Here is a 20,861-nt window from a genome sequence, read left to right as displayed (position 1 = left end):
CTCCAGTCCAGGCAAATGGTGGGCAAGGCCCCCCGGGAGCAAGCTGCCTACTCTGGCAGCCTTGAGCAGTTTTCTATTTTACACAAAGGAAAGGGAGGGAAACGGCTCTGAATGCTGGCGGGGCTCCCAGAACCCTGGCCGCACGTTAAGTGGAAACAGCTGCTCAGCCGGACAGCCGGCTTGGCCAGAGCAGATCTGCGCAGACTCCAGGGCAGGAGGCGGAGCCCCAGGCTCTGGTCCCTTAGTGGTCGCAGCCACGCCCACCGCGCCGCCTCAAACAGCGGCGCCTGAAGCCTCACCTCACAAGTGGTGGGTGTAGAAAGAACCCTGAGCTGGAAGTTTAAGTGCTGGCTCAGCTAAGGAGCTTCATCACCGGAGCACGAGTTAGTGTCTCAGGGTCCCCAGGGCCCAAGAGGAGCTTCCAGCCGCGGAGGGGTTTGGCTCGGAGGACTCACACCGCCCTGCTAGCGGAGCCTCCTGAGCGCCCTGGTCCTCGCGGCCCTCGCGGCCCTCGCGGCCCTCGCGGCCCTCGCGGCCCTCACGGCCCTCACGGCCCTGGGCGCAGGGAAACACGCCTGCGGGACCTCTGCTGCCCCTACCTAGGTTTGCCCCACGCCAGGAGGCCGCATCTTGCCTCCTGCAAGGTTCACGTCCTCAGCAATTCCCGGACGAACAGGTACTTAAGCAGTATTCGTTGCCTGATTAATAATGAGCCCTGTCAGAGGGGGCCTCGGGGCGCCACGAATCCCCGTTGCACTTGGAGCTGTGAGGCCCGAGGTGTCTCCGCCTCTCCAGGGCTCAGCTTTCTCGGATGTAAAGCGTGGCTAATACTTCCCAGAGCGGATGGGTGCGTTAAACCAAGGAACATGTGGCAAGCAGGAGGGGGCCCGATAAATGAGAGTTCTCTTTTTCTGAGTGACTGGAATCCTTGCTCCCTTACCTCCAGAGGGAGGGTGTGAAGCCCGCTGAGCCTGTCGGGGCAGGAACCTTCTTGGTTTTAGGGTCACACCGTGGAGAGCGCGTGGTACATCTGCTGGGCTGGCGCTTAGCTTGCGGAGAGGCCTTATGCCGCGGCTGTTGCCCGGCGCCCTGCACAAGGGCCTCCCTGCAACCCCGTCCTTAGGCATCTTCTGCTCTCTCGCAGCTCCCCCCTCCACGCCCCCCACTCCTCCCGCCTCCCCAGTTTCTCACCTGTTGGCCCTGAGGAGGAAGGGGAGGGATGAGTCTTGCCAGTAATGGTTCTGGAACAGAGTGGAGGGTTTTCAATACGTGTGGCCTGTTCCCGGGAGCAGGAATTTTAACCCCTGATTGGCCTAAACCTATACAAGCCTCACCGCGATTCCTTCTGGTGGAATTCGGTGTTTCAGTCCTTTCAGCTGCAAGGAAGATGGTTGTGCGTGTCACTTTACACAGCACACTCGGGTACACTGTTTCCTGTGATCGTCACCACAAATCCCGAGGCAGGCAGGAAAGGAGTCCTTTGCCCCATTTTACAGACAAAAGCATTGAGTCCCAGAGAGGTTGAGCAACTTGGCCAAGGTCACACAGCTTATTACTGGAAGGACTGGAACTCATGCCCCCTAGACTCAGTGCTCCACCTATTACAGGCCAGGCAGGAGGGAGCCATTGTTCAGCCTCGTGTGTTGAGTTTGGGAAGACATTTTGCATACACGCGTACACTCACGTTCTGTTTCTTTCCTGGGTTCACCGTCCTGTCACTATGGGCAGGGAAGGGACATGGAAAGTTACTCCCGACCCCATACTACAGACCCCACTTTAAGAAACCAGTATGTAGGGGCTGCAGGCCTCGTGGCACCTCTGGAGTCTGAGAACACCTTTAGTCTTGCCCCGGGCACTTTCAGCCTGTCCCCAGACCCGGGGGCTCGCTCAGGGCCTGCTTTGTTGAGGTCCTGGGCTAAGAAGCCACGGAAGGCACCTCCGACCTGTGCTGTCTCTCAGACAGGTGTGGGTGGGGGCCTGACCACACACCCCACAGGTTCTAAAGGCACCGCCAGGCAGCCACTGCCAGGATGAGTGCCTTCGGCACAGAAGGAAAACAGTGGTCATTTGAGACCCACCTACATGTTCCGAGGCTATGTACCCCCTCCCAGCTGCGATGTGGTCCAGGGGTGTCCTCCTCACTGTGGTGCCGTCCAGAGGCTGCAGCGTGAGCAATGAATAGGGTGAGGGCAGAGCTGGGAGGCATAAGAACAAAGAAAGCAGAGTCCCGGAGTTTAGATTCAAATCCTGACTCCCTTTCTTAGCAGCTGGGTGGTCTTAGGTAGCCCCTGAACCTCTCTGTGTGCCAGATTCCCCATGTGGGGACGGTAATAGCACCTACCATGTGGGTTGTTACGGGATTTAAATGAGGTAATGCATGGAAATCACTGGGCGCTATACCTGTATACAGTGGTCGCTCAAACCATGTTCACTGTCACTCAACGGCCAGTGAAGTGAACTCTTCTCATGGCTGTGGTGCGGGGCACGTAGAAATCCTTCTCAGGGCTGTTTACCACGCTTCACATGTCATGGGTTTCGCTTTTCATTTTATGTCCTGTCTCCCGAATTGGGATACCATTTTCTTGAGGGCAGGGATTTGTGTGATTACGTTGTTCACTCATGTATCCTCAGTGCCTAGAAGACTATCTGGTGCCTAATAAAAGCTTGGCTTGTTGAGTGAAAGACAGAAAAAAAAGAAAAAGAGGGACTGGAAAAGAAGGAAGTAAATCTCCTTAGGAATACAATTAACAAGCTCTGTTCAGGGGGAGTTTTTGCAGATCAAAGATCTACCCTGCCTGCTGTGTTTGTAAAGACCACGCCGAAGGATGGCAACCACGGTGGCCTGGGCTGGCTCAGAATACACATGGCACGGGCCCTGAGGGAGAGAGGGGAACCGGGGTCCAGATGTTCAAGAGCAGTCCCACGACCCATTACAGTCCCTCAGTCACACCTGACTAAACGTCTCACCATTCCTAAGAGCACTGAGTTTGGAAGTGGCACTCAACCGCCACTGCTCAGTGGTTATTTGTTGGACACATAATTATGCAAAAGTCCTCTATAGGCTAAGCTGCATCTGGTTCTCAATACAGGCGCGGGTCCTGTGATTTCAGGATATTCTTTTAGCTGCCTGTTTAGTTCTTAAAGGCTGATCAGGAAAGGCTGGCCAGGCAAGCCCCAAATGAAAAGGGCAAGTGAGATTCTGGAGTGGGCAGACCAAGGGAGCGGTGGTTAGGAGTGGGGCCTCCTCAAATTCAGCCCAAGTCCACACATGCTCCTTGTCACACATGGCTTCTGCTTCAGCCAATAGCAGGGCAGTGCTGCCCACGAGGGAGGAGAGCGGGTTACCGACAGCGGAGGGTGTCACCCAGCCAAATCTCAGTCTGCCCACCTGCGCGCAGTAAAGCCCATCTGCTGACACGGAGTTGCGGTGATGAAAAATGCAGTGTTAATTACAGGGCACCAAGCAAGGAGTCCAGGCAGCTAGAACTTAAAAGACCTGAACTCCCCAGTGGTCTTTCAGGGAAAGGTTTTCAAAAGACAGAATGAGGGAGAGGGTTGCCGGGTGCGTGACCAGCTCGTGGACGTTCTTCTGATTGCTCAGTGCTGAGGGAATCAGGAGTCAACACCATCAGCCCGGTTCCAGTCAGTCTGGGGTTTACGTGCTTGTGGGCAGCCTGCAGTTAACTTCTCCCACCTGGTGCGGGTTTCAGTATCTGCAGAGCAGCTCAAAGGACATGGCTCAGAATATTATCTATAGTCCTTGAGGAGGAACTAAAGGTCCTTGACTTTGTTTAATGGCTACATTTTGTCTTGCTTGACGGTCTTCTTTCTGCGTTTTCTCACTTCTCTGATTAAATTTAGTCTTTGGAACTTGGGGAAGGCCTAGGAGGCTCATGTGTTTCTACAGAGAGGAGGCAGGCGGAGGACATGGGGTGGGCTGGGGGTGCCCCAGGAAGGCCCCATAGGGCCTTGCTTGGTTACAAGGGAGGCCCTCTTTTACCTGGACTTAGCCTAGAAGGTGCTCATCGTCAGCATGTTTACATTGTCATAAATAGTCTGCCCTGAGTTCCCCATGGGCTTGTGAGGTGACGTGCACAGATTGTCTGTCTGAATTTCAGACTGAAAAGATGTTTTTGCAGCCCAGGTGGCCAGGCTGAGACCTGGGAGGAGAGCCAAGGGAAGATGCCGAGAATGGGGGCTGGAGGGATCTGCCTGAGACTGGGGGATCTTCACCCCCATACCCCCACTGGTGGGGACAGGAAGGGAAAGGACAGGGGTCCCACTCACGCTCTGGGTGGGAAGGTACTTGGGGGAAGGTCAAAGCAGACACTCTGCAGGGCCCCGCAGGCCAGGCCTCCCTCCGAGGGAAAGCCCCAGGGTCGCTGAGACCCCTCTGAAGAGAGCTTTCCAGGCCGGGAGCCCTTCGTGCCTCAGCCGAGGAGCCAGACCTCATCACGGTCTTGGTTTGCGTTTTCCTGGATCCTGACAAGGTTGGCATCTCCATGTTTACTTAGCCCTATGTGTTTCCTCTTCTGTAGAATGCCCATCATTTTTGCCTATTTTTCTACTGAACTGTTAGACCCTTCCCTACGGCCTCCACCCCGCGAGGAGGACCAGACTCTTGATATATTCTATATTCGAATCCTTTGTCACTTACGTGTGCATATGTTTTCCTGGTTTGTGGCTTATCTTTTGAGTTTCTTTAAAGCACCTGTGATGAACTGAGGTTCTCAAATTTACAGTAGTTGAAATTATTCATCTTTAATTTTGTCGTTTGTGATTTTGTGTGTGTGTGTGTCTCGGTTAAGAAATTCTTCCCTACGCCACAATACCTGCTTCCATTCTCTTCTGGTCGCATATGGCACCCGCGGGACGCTGCCACTGTTGAGGAAGCCGGGCCCAGGCCCCATGGGGGATGGACGGGCTCCGAGCATGCCTTGATGCCAGGAGGACCAGCATTTCAGGGCACAATCTTCATGGCGCCGTTGCTGTCAAACCTGCACAGCGAGAGGCACTGGGCACAAACTGCGTGCTCTTGTGCCAGCCCTACCCCTACTCTGGGTCAGCACAAAAGGTGCCAGTGGACCCGAGGCTGTAGGAGTCCACGTGGAGGTGGAGGCATCACATCCGACTGGGGCTTCTCAAAATACTGTGACCAACACAGGGCTGTCTGCTCACCACATGCCAGGATCTGCCAGGGGCCATCTCACAGCTAAAGACAAATTCCTCCTGTCAGGGCCACAAAGCAGTGCTTTGTGATGCCGTGGTAGCCTGCATCTTCCCAGGGCAGGGCTCCAGGCTGAGCTGGTCAGCCCAGGCCACCGTGGACAATGGAGCCACAGTGGGGTCTGGGCGAGCAGTGTGGTCAGTGTAGGGAATGGCAACAAGAGGCAAACTCTGGCAGCGGCCAAGTCCACAGCCTGCCTCTCAAGGTGGGCAGTGGGGCAGGGCGTGACTCAGCAGTCACCTGGGCAACTTGAACCTGGCCAAGTCTGACCAGCACCCAGGCAGGCTCCGTAGACACCCACCAGGGCCTGATTTTCCTGTTCTCAGTCTTCACGTCCGCCAGAAGGCCCTTGATAAATATTCAGTCGCTCTGGCCCCTGGGCCCACATCTGGAGGACATGCTTAGGCAGTGAAGGGGAGAAAAGATGATTGGAGCCCTTGAAAGGAACCCCAATCCTCAGCTCTTCTTTCTGTTCTGGGTTTGGTTTGGAAGGGTCCCCGGGGAACTGCCCACCTGCAGGTCTAACCACCCGAGGTAGATGTTTGGGTTTTCTGAGCCCCGCTCTCAGGCAAGGAGGGGGAAGTCGGGCTTTGAGAAGGGGCACCAGTAAATGTGGTATTTAAATTGGTGTTTTAAGACACCGATAGCAAATACAGTAGTATCAGGGGATTTTTTTTTTTTAAACAAGCTGCTGAATTAAAAATTTGCATCTTCCCTGTCAGAGGGGCGAGCCTTGGTCTCCATCTGTGGTTCCATTTGAGCAGTCCCATGGCTCAGGACTCACTTCTGCCTCCACGCTCTGCCTGCCGCCCACAACGACTTCCCACTGGGGCGTCCATGCCCTAGCCACCCCCCAGTCATCAGACTTTCCCACACAGGGTCTCCACTCTCTTTCCACGGGCCATTTTGAGTGTAAAGATTCCCATTTAGCTCAAAATATTTGGCAGACAACCCCCCCATTATAATAGACTCATGTGGCATACAATATATATTAGACTTATATTAGACTTGTAAGATATGTAGAGAGAGAACATCCAGTAGGTGAGAAACTCTGATGATCACAGCGACTATGAATTCAGTAACCACATTTAGTGACATTTATCCAAAGAACATCTAGGCACCTCTGAAAACCACCAGTGCCTAGGTGTACAGGGTTTGTTGTTTGTTCAGTGGAAAGTCAGTGGAGAGTCTGCAGCCGCCTCACAAAAGCCCTAGTTTCTTTAAGGGGCCCTGGTATCCTCAGGCCTGGAGCTTCAGGGCGTTCTCTGGGTTCCTCCACTAAGAAAGAACAGGGCTTACAGCCCAGGTCTGGGTCCAGGGCACCCGGTAACATGTGGATTTGGCCCAGGCTGAGTGCAGCTGAGTAAGTTCTCATCAAGTCCGACCCTGGAAGGAACATTGGTTGGAGCCAGAGGTTCTTTACCTTCTTTGGGTTATAGACCCCTTGGCATGAAAGCTTTGGAAGTTTCCCCTGTATAGTGAATTTTGCAATTCAAGGGATTCCCAGAATCCTGGAGCCCCTCCATAGGCATCATGGACCCCACACGGCAATCGATTGGATGGGGAGATCTCAAAAGCTTTTCCATTTCTAAGATTCTTTTATGATTACTTAGTGCCCACTGGACTTTGATTCCCTGGCGGAACCTTTCTGGGGGGCGTCCGCCTCCTCTGCTACCAGCATGTGTGGTCAACCGTGACTGTGAGGAATGTCATGGTGCCACCTTGTGCTTCTGTTCTAAAATTGCACCTCCTCTGGGGCCAAACTCAAGCCTCCCACTGTCCACCCCCAACTCTCTGACCACATTTCCTACTATTCTGATCCTACCACACTGGGCTCTTTATATTCTGGCCTCAGGGCCTTTGCACTGACTGTTCCCGCTGCCTGGAGGTGTGCTTTTGAAACTAATTATGCAAATGTGGTATAACGAATCAAGAAAAAGCAAATCACTATGAAGACGCTTTTATTCTCATTTGACCTCAGACGGAGAAAATATCACGAGCACTTTTTTTTTTGAAATTTGAGGAGGTTTTGGGGAAAGGTCAGTGAAGATTATGGAGGGTATATTGGTCAGCTCTCATTAAGTTTTGCTGCAATAACAACCTCAAAATCTCGGTGGCTAATAGCCACAAAAGTCTTTACATTGAAGTTACCTATTTGCTGGGTGTCAGCTGTGGCTTTGCTCCACAAGGCTTCTTCATTGCAGATTGGAGGAGCTAATGACCTGCCAGGCAGTCTCTCACTTTTACCCCCTTCAAGGCGAAAGTGACACTGAACAAAGGAGCCAGGAGCCCTCCTTTTCCCCCACATTAACAGCCTTTATGAGAAAAGGAGGGCTAAGAGTTGTGGAATAGAAACTTCTTCCTCTGGCTATAGGGATACTAGGCTCTGCCTTCCCAGAGCAGGACTGAAGCTGTCACTGCCACAAAGCAGGAATGGGCTACAGCCACGGGGAGGGACCAGAGGCCTGGGCACTGAAGCACCCCCCTGGCACTGCCAACCAACATACACCTGGACCCACAAGTGCCCAAGATTGCACAACTCCTAAACATTTCTTCTCCAACTACCACAGTACTGAGTAAGAGAGCTTCTGGGTGCTATAAGAGGGCTTCGGGCAAAGGCAATGAGAAGGATGAAAGAAGAATCATAAGGAAAACAGAGGCCAGGAGGAAAGAGAGGAACGAGGGGGAACATGACGGACCTGTGGTGTGTGGCAGGTCTCTCCAAGACAGCTCAGAGCAGTCCAGCACAGCCAGCCCTAGAGACTCTCTCCTTCAAGGAAGCACCATTAGCCTGCGGCTAACCCTAAACCTCATCCTGGCCCCTCACCTGAACTTCTTCCCACAACTGAATGGACATTAGAACGGCCTACCTGGGACACTGATGGGTGATTTGTGTCCTTCCCTTGAAAGATCTCTTTTCTCAGCCACAGGAAAACAAGTTTCAAAGTAGATTGGGAAGAGGGGGCTGGGGTTCAGATATGGAAAGAATGAGGAGGGAACAGATGGTACCTGCTAAGGCGACCAGATTTTTTTCCCCCAGTTAATCTGGGAATGACCTGATTTACATAGTATTTGCATAAATTTCCATTTCAAATTATAGCTGTCCTAACTTCAAGTATACAGGAAAAAATAAATGAGATCAGGCAATCTACTGTAAATGAACTCAAGCTGACTTCTGTGAAAGGTCAAGCTTTCAAACCCTGGCAGATGAGAGGAAGGAAGTTTGCTGCTGTCCATTAGCAAGAGAGGGGCTGGAGAAAGCGTCTCCATCTCTGAAATTAGGCAAAGCTACCACTGGTCCCGGGTTGGGTCAGAGATGTGGGGAGATGAGAAAATTCAACCTCTTCTTACTCTACTCCTCCCTCCACTGTGGGATCATCCCGGGAAGAAAAAAAATTAGGAATGGAGCAGAAAAAGCAGAGACTCTGTCCCAAAGTCCAAAGTCAGGGTGGCAGCATGGGGCCCAGCCTCTTGTGGAGAGCAGGAATTGCTTCTGAACATCCCAACATGTGTCTGGCTACTTTGCTCTCCATCCATTCATTCTCAACCTCCACTAAGTCCCAAATCCCATTACACACCCTCATAGACACACTAACTTTCATGAGTGTTCAGGAAGACACACACACACCCAGCCACACACACACACACAGCCACACCCACACACACACCCCGTGGTGAATACTGTTATATCAGTCACTTTGACACACCAAGCTTGTCCCAGGTCAGAGAGGAATCTCAGGTGGGTCCATCCACTAAATGTCAAGTCTCTCTCCCTCTCTCTCTCTGGGATTAAATCAGATCCCGGGAACTTGCAGGGCATGAATTCCTAGGGCAGATCAGATGGCAGATGGGGACAGAGCCACAGCTGGAGGCTAGGATGGTATCATGCCCTGTGGGGACATGCTGGTTGCCGTAGAAGAAACTCCCACCAAGACGAGGGAAGGCCAGCCAGTGGCCCTGAGTGAAGGCTGATGGTCAAGGTGTCTGCTGACAATTCCTGAGCGCTGGACTCTGCATTTTCAGGGGCTATGTCTCCCTTCCTCACCCCACTGATTTTTCTGCACAGAGCCTCCCCCTCTATTTCCACCCCCTTCACCCCAGAGAACATGGTGGGGGAAGCCCCGATCTCTACCTTAATGTTCCCCTGAAACAGTTGTGGCTGAGAGCTCTTAAGGCCTCCCTGCCCTGAAGTTAAAGCCAAAGATGCTTCCTGTCCCCCTTACCCCAGCTGCCTCAAGACAGGAGCGCAGAACAGCCTGGCTCTTGGGAGTGGCAGGGAGTTTGAGGAGAGGAGATATTTAAAAAAGAAAAGACCGGGGGGGAAGAAGGTGTTTATTAATATTTCAAAAAATCGACTTTGCCATATACTTTGCTGGGCAGGTGTGACCCAGAGTCCATGTAAGCCCAAAGAAAAATAGAAAAGGACCAGAGAAAAGTGTTGCTAGCTAGACAAGAGGGAAAAGAAAGGTCAAGTGGAGAGAGAGGTCTGAATCTAATGCTGGCTGATTTTTTTCAAAGGCTGTCTGTCCTTCCTGAGCCTGGCCCCATCCCCATGGGCCAGGCCACGCAGTGCCTGAGGGCAGCTGGGGCCTCTGGGCAGCTGCTGGATGGCGGTTCACCCATCAGTCAGTCCTGGGGTTAAGACGATGCTCCTGCTGGCCAAGGAGAGGATCAGAGAAGGCAGCCTCAACAAAGCCAAATTTGTCTCATTCAGCTGCTCCTTTAAAGGCCCCACGCCAGCAATACCATTTCTTTAGGGGTAATCCCATCCCTAGCATGAGAAATACCATGCTTTAAGCCAGGGGTCAGGGCCACATAGTAAATATTTTAGGCTTTGCAGGCCACGCTCAAGTCTGCCATTGTAGTGCAAAAGCCACCACAGACGATATGCAAACGAATGAGTATGGCTGAGATCCAACAAATACAGACACTGAAATTTGAATTTCATGTAATTTTCATGTGTCAGGAAATTTTTCTTCTTTTGATTTTCTTCTTTTTTTTTTTTTCCATTTAAAATGATTCTTAGCTCATGGGTCTACAAAAACAGGCAGAGGGCTGGATCTGGCTGGTAGGCCATACTTTGCTTTAAGCAAACCCCAAAGCAGAAGGTTGGGTCCTCATCAATGCAAATTAAGAGTAGATTGATTTGATTTATAGAAGAATCTAAGGCGAAGGTTCCTTGAAGGCATTTAAAATAAGATTTGATTGTAACTTCTTCCTGACACGAAGTGTTGCCTTCCTTCCTTTCCCTACTTTGGTGTTTTTTAAACTGACATTTGTCATCCTTTAGTGGGCTGCAAAATTCATGACCAGCATTTTGGATAGAATAGAGTTGAGTAGAGTAGGATAGGATAGGATAAGATAAGAATGAATAAAAAATATATCAGAATTCATCATACATAGTCAAGTTTGATAATATAACATTTTGCAGCTGTGTATATATTCATATGCATACACATATACGTATGTGTGTACTGGGTTGTAATGTTAGAGATGGTTCTCCTAGTGGATCATGGTCAAAAAGTTGAGAACTTGCCTTGATGAATATTGGGGAAAAAGAGGGGTTGAATTTCCAGCCCTCCTGGATCACCCTCAGAGGCTGGCATTTCTCTTTAAACCCATGTGTCCCTGTGGGTTTCTTTGTTGATCAACCCTGAGAACCACAGGTCAGATAACCTCACCGTGATGCTTTGACACACGGGGTACTAGAGATGACAAAGGCACAGGCCACACCTCGCTGTCATTTCCACAGCCCACCACACCAGCTGCTTGTTCACCCCGCACCTTGGAGACAGTGGCTGGTGTGTACGAGAATCTCCACAGATGTGTGTTGAATGAATGAGTGACTGAATCCAGACAGCAGGGTTGCAGGGCCGAGCGCTCTGAGATGTGAGGAAGCACAGGGCATTGTGGAACCGAAAGAAACTCAGTGAAAGTGACCTCAGTGGCTCTTCTCGCAGCTACCCCTCCCGCCCGAGCTTACACAGACTGCGCATGAGGGCTTGGTCGGTTTTGGGCAGAGCATTCTTCTCCCCGTTTGTCAGGGAGCAAAGAGGCTTATTTCCCCAGGGCCACAAGCTCAGGTTGGCCTGAAGACAGCGCCATCCACCTTATTCAGTGAGAAATGCCGGTTATTACAAAGGCTTCAGAAAGATCCCAGCAACCCTGCAGAGCCGTCCATTTCCAGGAGACTTTGAGAGTCATAAAGCAGGCAGTGATGGGCTGGGTGTTGAGATCAAGCAGGGCTGGGCTCTTAGAAGGGACAGATGAGGAGGACCGTCCCAGGAGCATTGGCAGAAGCTGCCGCAGCCCTTTCCCTTGTGCAGTCACGCTTACAGAAGTTCCTTCCCAGAGCTCCTTGGAGGACCCTGCCCTTCCCTTGCTTTGTGCCTCTAGGCTTGGTGGTGGCATTTAAGTGCTGTACGTTTGTGTTGGGCCTTTGTGTTTCTAAGTGCGATGGAAGCAGCTCTGCAGAGTGACTAGATACCTTATCCAGGTGTCCTGCCATGTGGTCCTATCTGAATTCCTCCCCTCAGGAACCAGATATGAGATATGAGGCAATTCCATAACATCACACAGCATGGGTTAAGGAAACCGGGGCGGGGTGGGGGGGAACACACAAGGCCAAAGGAGAGCCCCAAGACACAGACGGACATGCATCCCCCATCCTGTCATCATTCCTGGGGTCAGGGTGAGTGGGCCCACAGGGTAGGTTTTCATGTCTCTGGAGGACCCTCCCCCAGGTTGCTGGAGGAACACACAGGCTACTGGGCTCCAGGCAAAGGAGATGTGCAGGCATTACCTGGGGTGTTGCAATGTTCCCTGGGCACCGATGGGGGCAGGGGAGAAAGCCTTGGTCTGCAGGAACATGAGCTTGGGTGCAGCCCCTCCTGCAGGGAGAGGGGACCTGGTCCCAGCTAGCTGACCATCCCAGTGATGCAGAGAGAGCTTCCAGGGACCCATTCCGATGCTCCTGCCCTTTGCCCTGCGACCCCGGGGGCAGCTGCATGCTCATTAGCATTCAGATGGGCCTCTGGCACAGCCCACTGGACACCAGCCCACTGTCTGAGACCCTCCATGTGCAAAGAGGGTCTGTGTTGTTCAAGATTTTGCGTGTGCACTAGTGGTCTCAGCCGTAACTGTGTCGTTCACACCAAGAGCTGAAACCCTGTGACTGGAAGCCTCTCCATGTGAACGTGGAATAGACCCGGAGAAGGCAGGATAGGAGACAGAGCAGACTTTCCCTTGCTGCTCTCAGAGTCAGACGTTTGGTTGAGATGTTTTGTTCTGTGTTGTTCCGTCATTTTATTTTCTTGAGGTGAAACGAACATCTGGTACACAGATCTCCATACGTTTTAAATGCCTCTCCCAGCCTCTGTGCTGCTGTGACCCCGCCCCTCTCCTTCCCTGCATGTTCATTTGAATATGAACTTAATGGACGCTAAATAAGTCAGCAGAGTTGCTGTTTTTCCTGCGGTGGAGCAGATGTTTCTGAGGAAATGTGCTTGTATGGGTAACCTCTCCCCCTTCGCCTAGACAGACCACAGACTCGGCCAGCCTCTGGGGCCCTGGAGGAGAGTGCCCACAGCTGCCTCTCTGGGGGAATTGAAAGTGTAAATGGCACCCAGCCGCCTCCGTGAAGTCTCCTCCTCCCTCCTGTCCTCCCCCCTCCACTCCTCTCTGTGCTGAGGACTCCGGGGTCCTTCAATGAGGGAGGGACAGCCCCTGACCTCGAGTGGCACCTACCAGTCCAGTGCTGGGAAAATAGTCTGTGCTCAGCAACTCTGATGGACTAAAACCAGGGGTCAATCATTCAAGTTCCATCCTAAGTTCCAGCACTTTAGGGGATTCTGGGAACAGCAGGACAGGCCAAGGAATGCTCCCTGAGCCCGGGTTGACTCATCCTCATGTTGAAGAATTCTTGCCTGAGGTCTGACATTCCCAATCTGGGACTTGTAAAGACTCACAGAAGCTCCTTAGGGCAGCCGAAAGCTGGAGCAGTCGCCCAGGCTGGCTTTGTCCCCTCTCCCCGACCAAGGACTGTTGCTGAAGCTGTGCTAATGACAGGGACCTGGGCTCAGGCACAAAGCAGCCTAAATCTCAGCCTGGGCTTTCAGGGAGGCTGTCTTCCCAGCCAAGCAAGGGCTCCCTGGCCTCAGGTGCAGCTTGGTGTGGGAGAGGGACAGAGGTCCCAGGCAGTGGGTCTGGCCCTGCTCCTATTAGCTCGGTCACCCAGCCCTCTCTGGACTTTCCTCTCCTTATCTGCATGGCAAAGGGGTTGAAGAAGCTGACCTCAAAGCTATTTGCAGGTTTAAGACTCCATGGGGAGTTTTCTCTCCTCTAAACTCTGCCTAACCCACAGGATTGTTCTGCGACTGGCACGAGGTGCATGAAAGCTCCTGGAAACTGAAAAGCACTGGGCACACCAGCCCTTCTAGCGAAGATGAGTCTGTGAGCCCTGCTTGGTCCAGGAATCCTCCTAGATACTGTTCTTTTTTTTTTTTAAATATTTATTTATTTATTTGGTTGTGCCAGGTCTTAGCTGTGGCAGGCGAGCTCCTTAGTTGCGGCTCCTGGGCTCCTTAGTTGCAGCACCTGGGCTCCTTAGTTGAGGCATGCACGTGGGATCTAGTTCCCTGATCACATAAGTCTGCCCCGGAATCAAACCTGGGCCCCTTGAATTGGGAGCGCAGAGTCTTAGCCACTGCGCCACCAGGGAAGTCCCTCAGATACTGTTCTTAATGGATTTGCCAGCCTCTTAGATCAGCGATTTAACAAAAGCCTGGCTGAGCCCAGGTTAGGTTTCTTGGAGCCAGGACTTGAGGGCCTGTCCGGTGGAGCCACTTTCAAAGAGCCATGTGACCTTCACAGACCAGGAGGCTGGCAGGGGCTGGGGCTTCTCACCCACGCCCATCCTCTGACCTGAAGTATAGGCCCAGTGACATCTAGCAGCAATATGCCTAAAAGGACATCTAGCACCGAAGAGTGGTGGGTCACTCACGCCCGTCAGTGCTCAACATACTTTCCGTGCAGTGAGAGGCCCCAGTCCAGACTTGCAGGTTCCATGTCAGCTGTAGCCTTGGCCGTCTTCTCTGGAACCAGTGACATTGCCCCCAGAGAGGCAGGAGGAACAGAGCTGGGAGGAGGACCCCATATGCCCGCTATGATGTTTCTGTCGCCCTCACCTGGAAGGGCTCCAAAGTGCAGGCAGCCCCAGCAGGTTTCTAAGGGAAAGTTCTGATGGGTCCCTGGGAAATCCCACTTAGCTGGAAAAAAAACAGTGGGTGTTTACCACTTACATGTACATGATCTCATTTAACATACACACTTCACCATGGGGCAGACTTATGTCATCATCATCCCCATTTTACACGGTAGGAAACAAAGCACAAAGATGTTAAATAACTTACTCAAGGTCACAAATATTTGACCCCAAGTGTATTTAATATCAGAGTCCACACCCTTAACCACTGAGCCACGTCACCTCGAGAACAGGAACAGGTCACCTTGGTTTGTCCACGTAGACTAGAGACGATTTTTTGTCTTGAGATACTGTCTGGCAGCAAAAGTCCAAAGAGTCCTCAGGAGGTGAATTAAATATATAAACCTGAACAAAGGTCCCACAACTTTGGAGAAATTAGCTACTGAGTTTTGAGAAGTTTTATCTTTAGGATTCTAGGCGCCTTCAAATACAAAAGAGAATTAGACTTTACTGATGGCATTCTAGACCTTGAAGGAGTCAGCCCAGGGGGAGAGGGTGCATCCCCAGTTTAACATCCTGGCCCAACCAGGGTCAGTGCCTGACCGGGGGAAACTCCAAGTTGAAGTGTGGGCTTCTGGTACAGCCCACCCTCCTCACCAGATTCCTTCCCACTGCCAACCCTGTTGGTTATGGTTATTTTACTAACAGGGGAGGCATCCTAGTATCTTTCAATTCACTGAAAACTTGCACAATGAGTTAATGGTAGAGCTTCCAACACCCCTTGTGTGTGGCTGGCCCGAGACAGGCCTCCCAGGTATGAACTTCTTGTTATGTTGAAAGTACTTTGGCTTAAAGCTGGAGGTTCTGGAGTTGACCTTAGAGGGTTGATGCAATACCACAGAATAAACTAGGAATAAGCTGGATGCCAGCATGTGGATATTCACAGCCCTCTCCCAGTGACAGGGGAAATAGGCTCTCATCAGGCTTAGGGAAAGCAGTTGAGAATGTTCCCGCCTCTAAAGGCAGTTGACCCACAGTGAGGGTGGCAGCTGGGTACTCTGTGTCAGGGAAAAGTGGTGTTTTTTGTTTGGTTGGTTTTTATTTTTTAATTTTTGGCTGCGCTGGGTCTTTGTTGCTGCACGCGAGCTTTCTCTAGTTGCGGCGGGCGGGGACTACTCTTCGCTGTGGTGCGCGGGCTTCTCATTGCAGTGGCTTCTCTAGTTGCAGAGCATGGGCTCTAGGCACGTGGACTCAGTAGTTGTGGCGCACGGGCTTAGTTGCTCCGTGGCATGTGGGATCTTCCTGGACCAGGGCTCAAACCCCTGTCCCCTGCATCGGCAGGTGGATTCTTAACCACTGTGCCACCAGGGAAGCTCACAAAGTGGTATTTAAAGCCATGCTGTCTCGTCAGAGACCCTCAAAGAACATAAACCCAGTTAATCCTTTGGCTTATAGGAAAATAAAAACTGACAACTTTCAGAGACATCCAGTAAGTGTGACGCAGGAAGAATGGAGGTATTGAACCTGAAGCCAGCTCTTCACAATTATTATTAGCATCCCCATCCCTAACTTCATCATGATTTTATTCTATTATTTATAGGACAGGAGAAGGTACCAGACACATTGAACATGGAAGCTATCAAACACACCATTTCTGACTAAGAAAACTGCCCTAGTCATAGCTCCCAAGGAGAGAAGCGTCCCCAAGCTGTTGCTCATCCAAACTTTGCTGCGTTTTGACCACATGACCTGCACCCTCCTTTGGCCAGTGTTTGGACAGAGGCGGATGCCTTGCGCAGGACCTCCACGTATGGGCTGACTGGTATTGTCTGATGTGGTCCAGCTCAATCAACCCTGCCCAGATGAGATCAATCAAATTATATCTTTCTCTCTTTGGGAATTGATTTTAGAAATAAAGAGAAAATGAGCCAGCTGGTAGCAGGACAAGAATCATGAAGATACACTTAGAAGAGGGGCGTGAAGATTGCAGTCACTGAATCACACTGATGCTGGAGCTCCAGGACCAGTGGTTCTGAACCCAAATACCTGTGCACACGGGCTGGAAGCTACCCTCACAGGTGGGTACCATATTGTGTTCAAGCTGGAGGATGTACCTTTTGTTGTAACTGAGGATATATGTTGTTACAACAGTGTTCCTCAGACAGAATGTTGAGAGGAGTGCTTCATGTAGAATGGGAGAATCCTAAACGGGCACATTGGATGGCAGAGGTAGAGTATAATGACAAGCATGTACAAAGGAACCACGTGTTTCCTAGGATGTGTGCAAACTTGGTCTCGTGAGTACAGAAGAGAGCACAATTGGGGCCATAACAGTTATCCTCAAACGAAAACACAGGCTTGAAGAGTAATCAAGTGAATGATCTGATAAGTGGGGATGTAATTTAATCCATTTGAAGCCTTGCCAAAAACTCTAGTATTTGAACATGCACTATGGTATTAGTCAGGGCCCTTTTGGTTTTAAGTGACAGAGACTGAACTCAAATTAACTTACAAAGGAATTGGATGGCTCACGTAATTGAAAAATCTAAGGATGGAATTGACTTCAGTCCTGGCTGGATCCAAATGTGCAGTATCATTGGAAATTATCACCTCTCTCTTACTTTTGCTTTCCTCCAGTTGGCTTTATTCTTTGGTCGGCAGCAACTCCCACACTTGACATGGTGGCAGACACTGGCTGTATGTTTCATGCTTACCTCCTCCCAGCCGAGCAGCCTCAGCAGAAAAAGAGTAAATTCCCTAGGGGTACAGCGCAAGTCCCACGGATAGCTCTCATTGGTCCACGTTGGGACATGTATCCACCCCTGAACCAATCACTGAGGCTAGGGAAAAGCAGCAATCTGATTGGCCTGGCCTGGGTCATGTGCTCGGCTTTGGATCTAGGGCATGATGTCAGTACCACCAGAAGACAAGGCTTAAATTAACAATAGAAAAATGGTTGTAACTGGAGGCATGTTGAATAGGCAGTCACAACAGATATCCACCTCAGCCCCAAACAAAATAGTTGAGTACAAGCTCTCTGAGGTAATGATCCTTGAACTGCTGACATGAACCTCCTATGGCTGCCTTGAATGTGGAATGACTTTCTGATTCCAGTGTCCATGAAAGCTAACTATAGTTTCATGGTGGGTTTATCAATCTGGGTTCTTACTTACAAACAACAAAACACTACTTTGTTTAAACAGGAATGTGTAAGAGGATATTAGTGGCTCACAGAATCTCTGGCAGAGTTAGAGAAGGGGGCTTGAGGCTCTGTAGCCATAAACAATACTCATCTCATATCCCCACTGGTCGAGTCACAGGCTTGATCCCACTGCCTTTGGCTTATGTTAGTGGGAGTGTCTCTGCCGCTGCTTCCTCTGGGGGCTCCACATGCCTGGCCCCCATCACCAAGATGCAATCCCATGCAGCAGCTGCTTCGTTGCTTTTCACGCTTCTGTGCAAATTTCACGTTGCTGCATCCAACTGGCAGAGCCTAGGTCACATGTCTGTGTCCTAGCTGCAGAGTTGGTCGGGGAAACTGAGTTCTGATCTCCACCCTGGTGAGGTAATGACCCTAACATGGCCTGTTTTCCTAATTTAGGAAGGCTATTCAAATGATGCTGGGCTGGCACCAATATGACCCCCATCCATGCCACCACACTTCAAATAGTCAGGTCTTCTGCATCTTCTGGGTTCTGGAGAGATCAAGCAATGGGGCCAATGCTCTTTATTTCCACAAGCGGCTTCCCAGTAAATCTGAGTCTCTTTGATCTTTGCAACCAATGGAACCCAGTTAATGCAGGTAATTTGGCCAATGTAATTTAGATAAAATTTAGCTTGGGGGGAGTGTTTCCTTCCCAGTAAAATTGGATTGCAGAAGCTCATGGTTTCTTCTTCAACAGGAAAGCCTTCAGTGGGTCTCTTGACAGTCCCTTTAAATATGGCCTCGAGGAGCCCTCCCAGGAGTGCCAACCCACAAACATTTAATAGGCCTTTTTACAGAGCTCTACAAGTGCCACCCTGGGCTACTGTTTAACCACAGACTGTCCCCAGCCATTGACAGGAAGCTGAGTTGCCAAGGTCTGATAAATTCCCCTCGGAGTCTGGAATCCTATAGCAGCGCTTCCCAGGATATTGGATTATCTGGCCTCCCTCCCCTGCCCTGCCACTGCCTGATCAGCAGCTGAAGTCATTCAATTAGGAGAGAGTTTTTGAGTATTAACTATGTCCCAGGCCTTGTACTAACACTGGACATACTCTGCCCCCAGGGAACCCTCAGACAAGTAAATTAGCCAAAGCTTAAATGGAGCGAGGGGAGGCAAGGAAGGGGACGAAATGTTAAAGCGCCATTACCCAAGAAAGAGAAGCATAGTTTTCATTTTTAAGCAGACTTATTGATCAGGGTGATGATGGAAGCTAAGGTCTTTGACCTAATGTAGAAGCATAGTCGTTATATTTTCTCAACACGTAATCTAACAAAGAAATGTCTGGGATTGGTCAATTCATTTGTGTAAAAGTCTTCTAAAGGTATCACCACTAAATACATTCAGTTAGATTTAACACATGAAAAGAATAAAACTAGAAGAAATAACGACCACTTCAGAAAATCTAGCCACAGTCTGTTGGATATACATAACTGGCTATAGTAGGAAGTTCAGTCTTTGACCAGTGCCCCTGCCATCCCTGGGAATTCCCATTAGAATACTGACCTATTACACAGAGCAAAATATGGCCTTTGGCAGCTAGGGAAAAGAAGACACTTCTGCTCTAGATCCCAGATAACACTCTTCACCAGACCACGGGCCTCATCGTTTCCACGATGGCGGCAGGTGCCCACAGAGACCACTAGGTGTCGCTGTGAACCTGCAAGAGCCTGGCCTCATGCTGCGGGCACACTTCAGCTGGGTCTGTTTTCAATCAACACGTTGTCAGTTTTTCTCCCCGAGGCCCCAGGGGTGTGCTAGGAATTTTTATTTCTTGAGAAATCCCGTGATTCAGCTGCCCTTTGTTGGTCCTGCAGCAGAGAATGAAGGCTGTTCTTGCTCTACCAGCTCCCCAGGCAGGGGGCTCCCAGGCAAGGGTCTTCAGGCCACCAGCCACCTCTCTCTCTGCTCTTCATTGCTTGCTTCAGCCCTGTTGTCCTCCTCCCTTTTTGCCTTTCACTTCCCTTTTTATCTTTCTCACCCGGTGCTCAGTGACACTAATGAGCCCGTGGCTGCTCCATGGGAAGGGTCCGCATCCTGGAAGACTCGTCCAAGCACTGATGAATTTCAAGGCACCCAGACCAGCTCCAGCATAAACTAGCTTGTAAATTCTGTCCACACCTTTCCCTTCTGATTCTATGCCCAGCCTTGCGCCTTCTTCTAAAGCAGCCCCAAGTTGAAGGCAGTGTTGGGATGGGAGCATGAAGGGGCTTAGAAGCCACACCTGCTTTCAGACTCTACCTCCCTCTGCCACTTACTAGCCGCGAGACCTTTGAGAGGTAAATCACCCTTTCTGAGCCTCAGTTCTTCATAGGTAAATTAGAGGACCTCCAGATGCATTATATTAAATACAACTATAAATACAAAGGACCCCACGAGATCTTGCACATTGCAAGCATTCTATAAATGCGAAATTTGATTTTAATTATTATTACATGGACACATCACACACTCAACCAAACAAAGGCATAGAATTTGGGACCCTCATTCTCTGGAACATGTGGCAAGATGGTGTGTTAAGGGAACAAAATCTGGGGGTATTTATTTGGAGATGCCAAGCCCCACAGCTGATTCTAATCCTTTGTTCCTAAGTCAACAGTGATAAAGTTGTTCTGAGCCCAGCTGGGAGCTGTCTTCATCACTAGCCATAGCTTGCTTGGCAAAGTGCCCTAATCACTGTCCAGGGGTCTTCCAGGAAAAGGCTACTCATGGGTGGAGTCGGCCACTCACTCCCTCCTCCAGAAAGTTTGGTAGGGCCCTCCAGGTTTCTAGCAACCACATTGCTGTTGTGGGTTTTTGTGGGCGGCCACAAGGCGGAATCCTGACTATGGGTGCCCTGCGGCTGCTCTCTGCAGGGCCCGCGGCCACATACCCTGAAAAGCTTGGGGAAAGGTGGAAAGGAAGAGGACCAGTTTATTGGAGGCGTTTCTGGACCACTCAGAGGAAGCCAAATGGCAAAAAGAGCCCCTGCTGGCCAACATGTGTAACTGCAGCCCCTTCCCCTTGGGGAGGAGGGGGCTGTTTCTGAGTGACCCAGACCTTGATTTAACGTCTTTGGAAGGCACTTGAATACTCATAGCCAAGATGAGACTGCTTCTGTTGAGCAGCAGACAGGTGGGGAATGTGTGCAGAAACGAGAAAAGAATAGACTGTGCCTTTCACACAGCCCAAAGCCGCACGCTCTGAGCTTGCAGGACTGCAGGAGGCCGGCGGCTATTTCAGATCCCAG

At 50.7% G+C, this 20,861-nt stretch overlaps 1 protein-coding gene across 1 annotated transcript in view; it reads right to left on the bottom strand.

Annotated features, from left to right (window-relative positions):
- Positions 1–384: 384 nt before the first annotated feature.
- CDHR3 (cadherin related family member 3) overlaps positions 385–20,861 on the bottom strand; it is a 97,217-nt gene continuing 76,740 nt past the window's right edge. The window contains exons 18-19 of the mRNA XM_070046274.1: positions 2,083–2,195; positions 385–555 (exon numbers count right to left, since the gene is read on the bottom strand). Of these exons, the coding sequence (XP_069902375.1) occupies positions 385–555; positions 2,083–2,195 (284 nt within the window). The remainder of the gene's footprint in view (positions 556–2,082; positions 2,196–20,861) is intronic.

This window comes from Globicephala melas, chromosome 9, assembly GCF_963455315.2.
Source record: "Globicephala melas chromosome 9, mGloMel1.2, whole genome shotgun sequence".
In the NCBI taxonomy this organism is placed as follows: domain Eukaryota; kingdom Metazoa; phylum Chordata; class Mammalia; order Artiodactyla; family Delphinidae; genus Globicephala; species Globicephala melas.
This window is presented reverse-complemented; position numbering and strand designations above follow the sequence as displayed.